The sequence below is a fragment of the Ostrea edulis genome, chromosome 6, assembly GCF_947568905.1.
Source record: "Ostrea edulis chromosome 6, xbOstEdul1.1, whole genome shotgun sequence".
NCBI lineage: Eukaryota > Metazoa > Mollusca > Bivalvia > Ostreida > Ostreidae > Ostrea > Ostrea edulis.
Window position 1 is genome coordinate 91544234 of NC_079169.1, and position 15000 is coordinate 91559233.

The 15000-nt window shown below is 37.1% G+C and overlaps 1 protein-coding gene across 4 annotated transcripts in view; it reads right to left on the reverse strand.

Moving 5' to 3' along the window:
* LOC125647696 (sulfotransferase 1B1-like) overlaps positions 1-15000 on the reverse strand; it is a 36975-nt gene that overhangs the window by 1998 nt on the left and 19977 nt on the right. For 2 of the 4 annotated variants that reach the window (XM_048874475.2, XM_056142695.1), the window contains exons 4-5: positions 14527-14633; positions 7296-7488 (exon numbers count right to left, since the gene is read on the reverse strand). In XM_048874475.2, coding sequence (XP_048730432.2) covers positions 7296-7488; positions 14527-14633 — 300 coding nt within the window. Of the gene's footprint in view, positions 1-4493; positions 4536-4679; positions 4720-7295; positions 7489-14526; positions 14634-15000 lie in introns of all 4 variants that reach the window. The other 2 variants (XM_056142697.1, XM_056142694.1) reach the window with 2 other exon arrangements.

Consider the following 15000-nt stretch of genomic DNA (forward strand, 5'->3'; position numbering starts at 1 on the left):
GGGTAAAATGTGTCATCTAAAAGTTAAAATTTGTGACTATGCAAAATTAAGATGCATTATATTACAAAATCAATATTTCACTCTTTTGTTTGTTTACATAAAAAGACTCGAGTCTTTGTTTACATAACACAGATTTAAGGCTAAAATATTGCTTTTATTCTGGCATTCAAAAGGTCAAAATTTTGGCTGTCAACATTAAATGAGTTATATTTTTGAATGTTTAACATCAAAAATGAAAAATATTTTTATCAAAAATCGTGAACCAGTCCCTTTAATATGAAACAAGATATGTTTGTAAAACACATATGCCCCCATGGTGCAAAATTCAAAAGGGTTATATACACACACACACATCATTTAAATGAGAGTAGTATCATCAATTCAAAATATTGAGCAGACAATATCTTCCTATGTCAAGAGTGGATTGACCATGTGATCTAAAAATCAATAGGGGTCATCAACTCCTGAAGATGTACCAGTGTACCAAGTTTGATGTCTGTCAAGCAAAGGGTTTTCAAGATATTGAAGGGATAGTATATTCCTATGTCCAGTTTGACCCTTGACCTCAAATTCAATAGAGATCATCTTTTCCTGAAGAAGTACCAGTGTACCAAGTTTGAAGTCTGTCAAGCAAAGGGTTCTCAAGATATTGACCGGACAGTATATTCCTATGTCCAGTTTGACCCTTCACCATGTGACCTTAAAATCAATAGGTGTCATCTTCTCCTGATGATGTACCAGTGTACCAAGTCTGATGTCTGTCAAGCAAAGGGTTCTCAAGATATTGAGCAGAAAGTATATTCCTATGTCCAGAGTAGATTGACCCTTGACCTTTAGACCTGAAAAACAATAGGGGTCCTCTTCTTTTTATAACTAACCCACAAATGAAATAACATTACAATCAAGTGAATGGTTCTCAAGATATTGAGCGGACAACTCATGGTCTACCACATGGGGTTAAGACCAGCAGTTTGACCTTGGACCACGTGACCTGAAAATCCATAGGGATTATCTACTCTCTAAGGAAAGCCTCTGTATCAGTTTTGGCTATTATCAAGCAAAGGGGTCAAAAGATATTGAGCGGACAACACATGGGCTTAAGGCCGGAGGTTTGACTTTGACCTTTAACCATGTGATCTGAAGGTCAATAGGGATCATCTACTCTCCAAGGGCAACCCTTGTGCCAAGTTTGGTAGTTATGATGCATAGGGGTCAAAAGTTATTGAGTGGACAACACATGGTCTACCACATGGGGTAAAGACCAGCAGTTTGACCTTGACCTTTGACCATGTGACCTGAAAATCAATAAGGATCATGTACTCTCCAAGGGCAACCCTTGTGCCAAGTTTGGTAGTTATCATGCATAGGGGTCAAAAGTTATTGAGTGGACAACACATGGTCTACCACATGGGGTAAAGACCAGCAGTTTGACCTTGACCTTTGACCATGTGACCTGAGAATCAATAAGGATCATGTACTCTCCAGGGGCAACCCCTGTACCAAGTTTGGTAGTTATCATGCATAGGGGTCAAAAGTTATTGAGTGGACAACACATGGTCTACCACATGGGGTAAAGACCAGCAGTTTGACCTTGACCATGTGACCTGAAAATCAATAAGGATCATGTACTCTCCAGGGGCAACCCCTGTACCAAGTTTGGTTGTTATCAAGCAAAGCGGTCGAAAGATATTTAACGGACAACACATGGTCTACAGACTGACCGACCGACCGACAGTTGCAAAACAATATGCCCCCCCCCCCTTTTTCAAAGGGGGGCATAAATATATGCAATATGTAGATCAAAATGTGTGCCGCTTCACTTACAGCGGATGACGCCCTGATAGAATTAAAAAAAAATCAAATATGACATTTAAAAAATCGGAACTAGGTGTTCCTCCAGCTTCGACCATCATTACCCAAAACCTGTCATTCCCACATACGAGTCATTGATTGTATAGCCTATCGTTTAACGTCCCTCTCAAACATATTTCACTCAAATAGACACGTCTTTGAGTAGGGAGGGATATTTATCGTGTCACACCTGCTGTGACACGGGACCTCGGTTTTTGCCTTCTCATCTGAAGGACTGTTTCATTCAGTCGCCTCTAACGACAAGCAAGGGGGTACTGAGGATGTACATATTCTAACCTAGCTGCAATAATGTAGCCCTATCCAATTTTTTTTTATTCTGACGTTTTCGGGATAGGGCTACAATTCCATAGGATCTCCGTAATGGTGCAAAATAATTTTATGAATAACCGATAATAAACTCTGTGTATTAGTCCCAAATGTTGTTTATACCAAAAGGAGTATCAACTTTGTACTCGGGCATGTCTAATAAAGGTGTTTTTCATTAAATATACTGTACAGCATGCAAAATTCTTCGTCTGCTCCGCCATGCTTGTTATCGCGAGATCTCGTAGGTGAATCTAATGAAAAACCTAAACATTGACAATCAGCGCGAAAATGTAGTTACTCGAGCCACTTCGACAAAGAAAGGAAAATCATATTGTTGCAGAAAGAATTTACACTCTGCTGTTCGGTTTTTAACTTGATATTAAATTCAAACCTTTTCAATACCGACGAAATAGCTTTCGCCTCCATACTTGTCCATTGATGTAAATACTACCTTATATGGCATATGCAAATGACTTGACAATCGGAAGTTGAAACTTCAGTACATCAAACATGGCGCACAAATATGAATCGAGAAATTGGAATTTATCGAAATTGTTGAAAACGGTAGAATAGAGCCTCACAAATCTTAAGTTGCAGGTTGTAAATTTATATATTGACTAAGAAACATAGAATATCATTTTATTTACGTAAAGAAAATCAGGAAATGTTTAGAATGAGCGCAAATGTTGCGGGAGTGAATCACTCCCGCATTTGCACCATTACGGAGATCCTAAGGAGTTGTAGCCCTCTCCCTTAAAAAAACAAAAATCAAAAAAATCAGAGAGGGTTACATTATTGCAGCTAATTCTAACCGGATCCCAGCTATGAAAATGTGAAGGTAACTAACAGTGATCAATTCCCAAATTTCTCTAATGAATACAAAATACAGTTGTGAAAACACGGACCCCTGGATATACCAGAGTCGCGATCAGGTGTCTAGGAGGAGTAAGCATATCCTGTCCACCGGTCCCATTATTGACCAGGTAAACGGAGTTATCCGTACTCAAAATCAATGTTCCAAGAAGGCCTTACAATCGATACCAAATACGTCAGACAGCATTTTACCTAATGATAGGTTGTGGTTGTATTGGCAAATTAGATTGTTATAATGACCATATAATTTTAGAAATACTGATTTTAAACGAGACTGTTGAAACCCCTGTACCACCAACTTGTTTGTCAGTAGCCTGTCTTGATTAAACAAGAGTACCGCAAACGGTACAATATATGTTCGTCGAACAGTGAAATTCAACCTGGAAGCTTATAATGCACTCTGAATTGATACAACACACATTCTGAATATAAAAGCATTAAAGTGGGTCATGGTGCACCAATCCATCTGACATGTGAATTGATTATACCCCCGCAACAAAGTTGGGGGGGGGGTACTGGAATCGGGTTGTCCGTCCGTCTGTCTGTTGACGCAATGGTTTACGGGCTCTAAAGCGTTATCCTTTCCACCTACAGTCACCATATATCATAGATATGGACTACCCATGGTACGAAGATGTTCTCTATCGATTTTGGGATCAAAAGGTCAAATGCACTGGACATCGAAGTAGCAAGTACTTTACGAAAAAAAAAAAAAACACGAAAACTTATTATTAATTAACCTACTTCTATCCCTAAAGTACATTGTAGGTCAGAGTGTACCAATCCAGCTGAAATGCTGACTGCAATTGTATTCCTCCCAAAGGAAGCCTTTGCATAAATATCAGGGCAATATCTGTAATGCAATTTTAAAAGGCCCGGAAAACTGTTTGACCTATTTTTAACCTAAAAATAGGTTCCAGCTCAAATGCAAACTGAACTTGTATTCCTCCGAGAGCAAGCCCTTGACTAAATGTATCAGGGCAATATCTGTATCCGTAATGAAAAAACCCGGAAAACTGTGTGACCTTTTTTTTTAGTCCAAAAGTAAGTCAGTGATGGACCAATCTAGTTCAAATGCAACCTGAACTTATATTCCTCCGTGAGGAAGCCTGTGACTAAATTCCAGGGCAATATCAGTATTCGTAATGAAAAAAAGCCTGGAAAACCGTTTGACCTATTTTTAGGCCAAAAGTAGATCAAGGAGGGGACCAATCCATCTGAAATTCAACCTGAACTTGTAATTCCCCTTGAGAAAGCCTGTGACTAAATCTCGGCAATATCTGTATCCATGAGGAAAAAATCCCGGAAAACTGTGACCTAGTTTTAGCCCAAAAGTAGGTCAAGGATGGACCGGTTCAGCTAAAATGCAAACTGAACTTGTATTCCTCCAAGAGAAAACATGGCATAATTTAAAAAAAGGCCCGGAAAACTGTTTGACCTACTTTTAGTCCTAATCTAGGTCATGGACGGACGGGCCATTTTATCTGAAATGAAAACTGAACTTGTATTCCTCTGAGAGAAATTCAGGGCAATATATGTGACGACAAAAAGTCGGGAAAACTGTTTGACCTACTTATAACCATAAAGTAGGTCAAAGACGGACCAATCCAATTGAAATGCAAACTCACTCTTACTCTTCTTCAGGGATAGCTGCAGAACTGTGGCTCTCTGAAAAAAAATATTTTGACGGAACAGAGAATTACAGCTCCACCCCTTATAAAAATCTTCGATTTAAGGCGCGCAAAAAGCTGCGCACGGCTGAGGCCTTATATCGTTGTATTCTTGAGTTGCTGTCTCATAAATTTTATATATAAAATTCTTAACATATTTTCCTACTATACTTGTGTCCAAACATACCTTCAAATATTCATTAAAGCCCCATACGACCTGAAAACTCCCAGCTTCAAATTATTTCGTTTGTAGTCGTAGCCATGAAAATATGATAAGAATTTTTTATATTAAATTTATGAGACAGCAACACAAGAATACAACAATATAAGGCCTCAACCGTGCGCAGCTTTTTGTGCGCCGTAAATCGAAGGTTTTTATAAGGGGTGGATCTGTAGCTCTCTGTTCCGTCAAAATATTTTTTCAGAGAGCTACAGTTCTGCAGCTACTTGAGGGAGAAATTGTGACCAAATTTCAAGTCGTACATGCATCTGTTACGGGAAAAAGTCAGGAAAACATTAACTTGGACGGACGGACAGCAAACCAGTCAGACACACTGACAACTCTTGCGGTTGAGAGATATAAACACGATATGCAGGTGATGATGGAATACACCTATTGCTACATAAATATGGGAAGATGCAGATGTTGTTATAAATTTAGTTTCCCGTTATCAATTTTCAATAAAATGTATAAGTACGAAGCAGATGTGGTGGACTCTGTGGTGTCTTTTATATCGAGCTGACTGGTATACATGAGATCGATATATGAATGAAAATGATCATTGTTAATAGATATAACGTCGATATATCTAAATGTCGAGTTGAGGGTTACAGCAAGAGATGTTTTCTTCTCATGTAGAACTTTTTGAATAAATACTGCCTCATAAGAAAAGGGCAAACACGGACCTCTGGTCATACTAGAGGCGGAATCAGGTGTCTAGAATGGGTAAGCATCCCCTGTCGACCACTCACGCCTGTTGTGAGCACTACTCAAGTATATCTTGATCAGGTAAACTGAGTAAACGTTGTCAAAATCAGTGCATAAAAAACGGCCTAAAAATTGGTATGAGATTAGCTCGCTTCCCCAGACTCTCGCTCTCGAGACTTTGCACGAGCAAGAGTCTGGTACGATTCCTATTTTATCTTTAACGTGTAGGCCTACAAGAAAATACTCCAGTTTGATACACATAGGCCTATATTGTTTTCTCGTTGTCAATATTAGCATCTAGTCTACTTGTACGCAAACCACTGTTGTAAAACATCTTTCTTTGTAGGGTGGTCGAATAATATATTAAAACAAAGATATTATATTCGAATTAATGATTTACCAAGTAAGCATTGCCCTGTTCATTTTGAAATACATTTCTCACTGGAAAAAAGAATGGGTGGGGGGGGGGGGGTTAATTTTCAACAAAGCAAACAAAAATTCATACGTCACATTTTATCACATGACGTCAGTCACATTGACATGTGGATCGTGATTTGTCGCTTGTGCTGGATTTACTATTAGCGACAACTTTGCATGCAAGGGTAACTTTTCAAGTTGTAGAAATTTTCAGAGTTACATGTAAAAGCCGCATATTATTGCATTTTCTTATATTTGAAGATTTATTTTGGGTAGGCCTAAACGATGTAATTTCCCGAATTTTCTCAATCTGTCTAAGATGAGCGACTTCAAAGTTGATCTCTATCTTTGAAGGGCAGCGAAATACGCATAGCGTGCATAGTCTACACATATTTTCTATCATGACAAACTTCACCTTCGATACAATATTTTGACTCCGTAGAACTAAGATTAAAGATGGCGATCTTCACTGTGAAATCACAGCTAGACGCTTCATCATTGCGCGGCTCAGTTGACTTGTATTTTTCCGAGTTTATGTACATTTTGATACGCCCACTGTTGATCCCAAAATTAAAATAGGATTCGTACTAGACTCGCTCATGCAGTCTCGAGATTGAGCGTCCGGGAAAAGCGGGACTAATATGAAACACGTCAAGTTGCATTTGACCCAATGGCAGGTGGTATTTGTAAATTAGATCGCGTGTTACAGATGAAAATATATTGACATGTAAAGGTGAACTCCAATTTTCAGTTATAACTATATTATTTCATTAAAATATAACCTCTCGTATTACGAGTGAAAAATTCTCGAAAGGGCGTAACCAAGATACAAGCATTCAAATATATCGTTAAGTTTTACAAATACTAGAAGACGCTTATCTAGTCTATTGAATAATAGTGAATTTACGATTAGCCATCATCACTTTGGCAAAAAATGTTCAAGTTGAAGAGATAGTAGCCATTGAAATTATTTGGTGACCTATGACACTACGCGCAATTTATATTCGAGACATTGTATATTAACAACACTTTTCACCTTAAAACTATAAATCAAACAACATACATGTACTAAACTTCATTATCAACGCTTGATCTCCATTTCGACAACTTATCTTAAGTGTAGCATCTCATAACAACTGTATTTTATTTATTGACTGGTATTCATATCTGTAGCATTGAAACTTATTCTAATTCACGTAAAAAAAAATATAAAGCAGAGATTATCTTACCTTTTCGGTAAAACTTGGGGAGTTCTAGTCCCCATTCTTTCATAAGTCTTTTTATTTCCCCGTGATCCTTTATGGTATCGGAGGCATGTTTTAGGTTATGGAAACTGCATTTATTAGCTATATCGGCTGCTACTTCTCCCGTACACGTAACTCCTAAATAGTCAGCTAATTTGAGTATTTCAGGAACTGGATCCTGGAAAATGTATTATACCCATATCATAACGGCATTCGAATTAAAATTGAAGTGGGCCAATAGGGAACATGCTTCGCTTGTCTGGAACTACAAAATACAAATATACTAGCGACAAAAAGAAACTACATTATTTAATATATAAAAAAAATAATAAAAAATAACAATGAACAAATTTTATTCTTTGTAATACTGTTAACAAATGTATTCGTTACAACATTTCATAATCCATTAATGTAAACGCCGAATAACGTCAATTTCAGCACACTCAAAAGACACTGGTATTCGAACTTGAATTAAGGTGGGTCCTTAGTCCTGGATTTTTGGGGTTTAGGTAGCATTTTTTTTGTTTGGAATCAATAGATTAACATGCAGAGTAATGAGAAAAGGCAAATTAGTTAAGGATTTCCAGATTTATTTTCATTACAGACACTACTGAAGTAATGTACCCCTATGTAGATTTTTATGAAATTCATTGGAAACAGTTATTTGTTATTATTTTAAAATAAACACAACAACAAAAATTTTAATTTGCATTTATTTATCAGGAAACATGTCAATAACTAAAACACATGTCATTTTCAATATGTTCATCAAGTTTTAATATAATAAGTGCAAAATTATTGAATTAGCCTTATTCTCCAAAATGTTAAAAAACAAACAAATATGGACATAATTTCCTTATAGCATGGTTTACATATCATTTTTTCTGTTTATATTAGTAGATGTACATCTGTTATAGTTATTTATGAAATAAAATCCATACCTTTCCTTAATAATTTCAAATCTATAGCTTCCAGAGTATGTATACCCCCCACCCACCCCCCCCCCCCCAAAAAAAAACTAAGTCTGGCACCATACAACTCAGCTATTTAAAACCACTCATGGATTAAAATTTTATGTAATTTCATGAAAAGACACAGATAATAATTCCTTATCACCTTGGTAAAATGTTTGTGAAAAATATAGGAAATCTATTGCATAATGGACTTGATAAATAATTTAATGAAAACAGAGTTATTGTCCTTGGAGTCAATATTTTGAAACGTATCATTGACTATTCAAATATAACTAAGACTTTTGAAATATTTTATGGCTAACAAGATTTTTTACAATAACTATTGAAAAAGACTCCAACAAAATTTATGTTCCAGTCATTAAATTATTGACTTTGCACAATCTTATGACGTCACAGGAGTGTGGAACTACGTTAACAAAGTTAATAACGCGTGTGACCACCATTTGCATTCACGCATACCTGACAACGGCGCCTCATTGACGCCACTAAAGTGTTCAGAAATGCTTGGGGGATGTTGTTCCAGATGTATGTTAAAGCTTGGCCTAAATCAGCCAATGTCACTGGCTGATTTGGAAAACGGCGTAGACGTCATTCCATTTCATCCCAGATGTGCTCGATCGGCGATGAATCGAGGGAAACAGCTGACCAAGGCAAGACATCGACATTCTGTTGAACAAAAAAGTCCCTGACTACACGTGCAACATGTGGCCTTAAGTTGTCTTGCTGCAGAGTGATGTGATTTTGCTGTCTCTGTATGAAGGGCATCACATGGAGCTGAATAATTTCGTCTCGATAGCGTACGCCGGTGAGATTTCCATTGAAAATTTGTAAAGGGGTCCTTCCACGTGCTGTTATTCCACCCCACACCATAACGCTACCTCCATCGAATTGTCCACGTTACACAACACAAACGTCCTGGTACCGCTCCCCAACGCGATGATACACACTACAACGGCCGTCACTGCTATCCAAATGAAATCTGGATTCATCAGTGAACAGAATATTGGCCCAGTCCTGTATTCTGAATCGCAGATGTCGTCTGCACCACGCTAGTCTAGCGATACGATGACATTGAAGCATTATTAGGCGCACTGCTGGACGTCTTGGTCTGATGTTGTGCTCGCGCAGACGATTACGCACAGTTCTTGGACTGATTGGTCAAAGTCCAGGAATGCTACGAGCAGTCAAACTTGTTGACTGGAAACGATTTCTCAGGTGCACAAGTCTAATGTGGTTGTCCTGTCGACGCGACGTCACACGAGGACGCCCAGAACGTGGTCGATCCCGAGTGTTACCAGATTGTTGGAAACGTCTCCATAATGACTGGATGGTGTTCCGATGAACTCCAAAGTGTCTTGCTACGATATTTTGTGCCATTCCAGATTGAAGCATCCCAACAGCACGATTACGTTGGTTTTCGCTGAGTCGTGGCATGACAGAAGGGTACATTTTGTCAAAACTAAAGTGTTTTCCTTAACGAATAGTGTCCAAACAAACCTTTTACACTTCTAACTCCAAACAGTATTGGCCAGTAAAACTCGTGCGTACGAACACTTCAATAAAAAACATGTGTTCACTAACCATGAAAAAGTCCGTGCATCTGAGTCGGGTACTATCCAATATTTTTTTCAAAAACATCACCTTTATCGATTGTTTAGATTTTGTAAATATAAACAATAAATATAAAAAAAATTAAACTAAATTTCATAATGCACATTTTCTTTTTCCCGCTAGTATATATACACTACTTGCATGCTTGAAGTCACGAGACACCTTTCCACAAGATACATCAACTGAACAAGTTTGTTGGACCTAAGCATAACTTAAAATTATTATACCGACACTGTATATGTACAGTCATAAAAGTTTAAAGTGAGGTCACAGTGACCTATTTTTGGTTCAAGACACCTTAATCCCAGATGCATAAACCTATTAATAAGTTGCCCTAGACCTCACAGAGCGCAATATATGTATAGCTATAAAGTTGTAAAAGAAGGTCATAGTGAACTATTTTTGCTACGCGATACACCTTCTCCATGAAATGCATCAAATGTCCATGTTTGATAGTCCTAGACCTCACGGTGTTAAAGAGATGACCCAAAAAACGGAAAAGCTTAAGGTATAGACGGAAAAGTCTATACGATAATGAAAGGTGAAAATAACGAGCAATGATCTCATAGGCTAGTTGTAATCGGCGCGCCCGCGCGTCAATCGTGGTCAATGTTTTCCAGTAGAAGTAGCTATGGTAATAAGCATTCAAATGAGCTTGATTTTCTTTACTTTTTAGCTTTATCGATTGATATTTTCGGAAATAGCTCACGCGAATATTGAGTCCAATCAAAGCTTTTTTCAAGCGAATATTGATTCCAATCAAAGCTTTTTTCAAAGACGAATTAATGATACTTTAAGCTATCGATATATATTTTGCCCTAAATTGTTTATATTTATACGAAAAAATATATACAGTATATGAAACAATATACAATCAATAATTCATATATTTATATGAGAATTCGCGAATTTTAGGAGCTAGGATACAACACACAGTGGTTTCAACTTTTATGACAAATAATTATTTCCTAAATACATCTGTAATTAAGAGTCCCTTTCTTGTGTCTAAATATTAATCAACCGAAATACTTTTATCAATTGTTATGTATATAATTCCTACTCAAATTATTAATATAATATTTTTCAGTATAGTTACCCCGTCTGCCCCCCCCCCCCCCCCCCCCTTCTTCAACACAACTTCTCCAAATGACATTATATTAAACCGAAACCGATATAAGACCCTAACTGGTATTTGATATATTCGGACGGAAGTGAGAAAATTTTAGATAAACTGGCTGGTATTTGCATTATATATGAGAATAGATTTAATATATACATTGACGTACAGTTCCTTACAATAAAACCCATGTTAAACCACAGGCCTTCGGGCAGGGATTGTGCACACACACACACACCATTATTTTTTTCTGATGTGGGATCAACACATTTATTTTTATTTATATGATTTGAAATACATGTATATATTAAAGATTATCGAAATCTCTGTTACGTAATAGTAAACAAGATGTGTTTGTGAAACACAAATGTCCCCGATAATGGCCAATTCTGAAGATGGCCGAGGTCATAGGGACAAATATATTGGTACCAGTAGAAAGATCTTGTCACAAGAAATGCTCATGTACAATATGAAAGCTCTAATATTTACCATTTAGAAGTTATGACCTATGTAAAAAAAAAATTATTGAAAGTAGGTCAAATGTCAAAAGGTTTAGTACCAACGGAAAGGTCTTGTCACAAGGTATACTCATGTGAAATATCAAAGCTCTATCACTTATTGTTAAAAAGTTATAAGCAAGGTTAAAAATTTCAAAACGTAGATTAAACTCCAAGGTCAAGGGTCAACAATGTTAGTACCCACAGAAAGGTCTTGTCACAAGGAATACTCATGTGAAATATCAAAGCTCTATCACTTACTATTCAAAAGTTATTAGCAAGGTTAAAGTTTCAGACAGAATGACAGACAGGACAAAAACAATATTCCCCCCGATCTTCGATCTCGGGGGCATAACAATCTCGTTATCAGTGTTGACATTTCTTCTTACAATTACTGAAAATGTGATTTATTACATTTTTAAATGATATTCAATGTACATTTACAATGCATAAGTAAGCCTTATCGGTACAAGTGAAAAGTATCACTACTCCCAAGGGCTACGACATCTAGAAAAAATTCCTGTTCTGAATATCTAAGCTAATTCTCATGTTCAGCAACAATATATAACAAGATGTGTTCTTAAAACTTCAATGCCCTCAAAGGTGTATACACTGATGAAAGGCTTTACATAATATAACATTATGTGTATTAACATTAAAAGGTATGATTAATCTGGACCCTGGGTTGTGAAATTCGCCATTTTTTGTACATCCTTTTCTGCTTTTTCTAAGTATGCATTTAGATTTTATACAGTATCAGCAAACTTAAATAAGTCCTTCAAATCATTAATATAATAATTTTGACACCACCCTGAAACCAAATCCTTACCCCTAGGATCATGAAATTTACGATTTTGGTAAAGGACTACCTGCTCTTTCTAAATATCCATTTAGTTTCAATTTAGTATCAATAGCACTAAAGAAGACGTCAATTAAATGTTTTACACATAAACACTATATATTAAGCTTGGCCCCACCCTGTGGTCAAAACCTCTAACAATAATAATGATTGGTTTGATATAGCGCTTTTTCCAGCGTATGCTGCTCAAAGCGCTTTACAATGCATTATTACCCCCGACAGACCTTATATTAATCTAGAACTTTCTCGGCCTCCTAGGAGGCATACAGTGCAAGCTGCCATTACAAGCGCTAGAGCACTAACATTCTAACAATATCTTTCACTGTCTATAGCCAGGTACCCCTTTTACACTTGGGCGGAGTGATGAAATTCATGTAAAGTGCCTTTTCCAAGGACACAACGTCGGCACTGCCGCGGCAAGGACTCGAACCCACGACCTTCTGGTCGAGAGTCTGAAGGTTTAACCACTAGGCCACCGACGCTATCCCGAGGATCATGAAAATTACAATTTTGGTAGAGGCCTCTACCTTACTATGCATTTAGTTTTTCTTACACATGTGCGGTTCCAGAGAAGAGGATTTTTGAAAATCAGTAAATTTTCAGCACTTTTTGCCCTTCCCCATGGGTCCCAGAGGTGCAGGAGTCCTGAAATTTGCAATTGATGTCCCCGTTGTCCCAAAGATGCTTCATACCAAATTTGAAAAGAATTGGAATACAGTGAAACTCTGATATAGCGAATTTCTGCCGACACTCTATAAACATTCACTATATGCGTAATTTTCTATACGTTTATAGCGAATTCATAATTCAAATATAACGAATTCGCTATAAAACTGATTTGTTCTACATGTATATCAGTTGTATAAAAAAAACAGCAATCGATATACTTGCGTTTGTATTGTCTCTAAGAAAAATTAAGCCTATATATTTTCGAGAAGAAATATTTTTATTTAAGAAATATACACACTGATTTATATATGATAAATTATCTTGATGGATTATAAATCACGCAAGAACATTTCGAAAGAAAAATCTCCACAAAATTATGTGTAATACATGTTTTTGCCTATAATAGCTCTGAAACTTCTTTGTTATTTCGGATTTCAAACATTTCGGTTGAGCATCACTGAAGAGACATAATTTGTCGAAATGCGCATCTGGTGCATCAAAATTGGTACCGTATACGTTTTACATACAAACAGTCTATTACAGTTGTCATATACTTATGGCTTCAAACTTTAAATTTAATTAACGAAAATAGTAAACAACACCAACAATATATTTCCTAAACGTATGTGCAAGTATTGTTTTTCGTTAACAACCTTTTTTTTTTTTTTTAAATACAAACAGAAATTTCGTAATAAGTGTGGATCTTTTATGGCAAGCTAAAGCGATTGTTCAAAATCAAAACGAGTTTAAATTGGGGGAAAATCGTTATAAAAAGGCGATTTTTACGTTCATTTTTAATTCAAAGGGAATAGGAATTTAATTCGTTACATACGTAAATTCGCTATATCCGTGTTCGTTATAGACACAAATTTTTATATAGAATATATAAAGAATTTGCCGGGAAATCTATTTCACTTCGCTATAACCATAACTTCGCTATATGCGTGTTCGCTATATTCGAGTTTTACTGTAGTATTTATCAAGAGGAAGTTTAAAATGTTCAACTGTTAACGCACGACGGACGACGTTCAATTGTTAACAGACGACAACCCATTGCAATAAAAAGGTGTGAAGGTTAAGGGGCGTGTTGCCTGAACCATCATGCCTTGAGTGCCTGTGTATACAAATTAAAACTACCTCTATAATGACCTCACCACGTGCGACTTCTGGTAAACTGTCGAGCCCGAAACATACGATTAAAACTAAGCGATAAATTGTCTTCAGAAAAATTGTAACGCGCGGGCGCGTCGAATACAACTAACTATCTCGTAACTACTATAAGCAATACAAAAATAGAGAGTTGGACAAAAACGGACCCCTGGACACATCAGAAGTAGAATCAGGTGTCTCGGAGGAGTAAACATCCCCTGTGGACCGGTCACATCCGCCGTTAGCCCTATATCAACGGTCAAACGAAGTGTGTATAACAAGGCATTCAAATATCGAAGAACAGGAATCTGAGCTGAATCAGCCTTTGATGACAGCTTACCTTTTTCAAGTTTTCATAATACATCGTGTGAAGTGAATACCCTTTGTTAGACTGGAGAGCGCGGTAGAGTTCTTTTTGGAAACCGAAGTACCCTCCGTATATACTGTCTGAAAACAATGCCATTCATTAATTGATTTCACCTTGACTTTAGGATGTTAGGTATACATTAGGAATCATGTTCTCAAGTTGACAGCATGATTGATTGATTGCTTCTTGTTTTACGTCCCTCTCGAAAAAATTTCACTCATATGGAGACGTCACCATTACCGGTGAAGGGCTTCAAAGTTAGGCTTATGCTCGGCGCTTACCGCCATTGAGCAGTGAGGGTTTTTTTTTTAGCATACCACACCTACCGAGACACGGGACACCTTTTTTTAAAGTTATCTCCGAGGACCTATGACATTCACACCTCATGCCGAGCCTTTGGCGATGCAACTGCCACTACCTGTTTACGACTTAGGTCTGTCGCGGCCG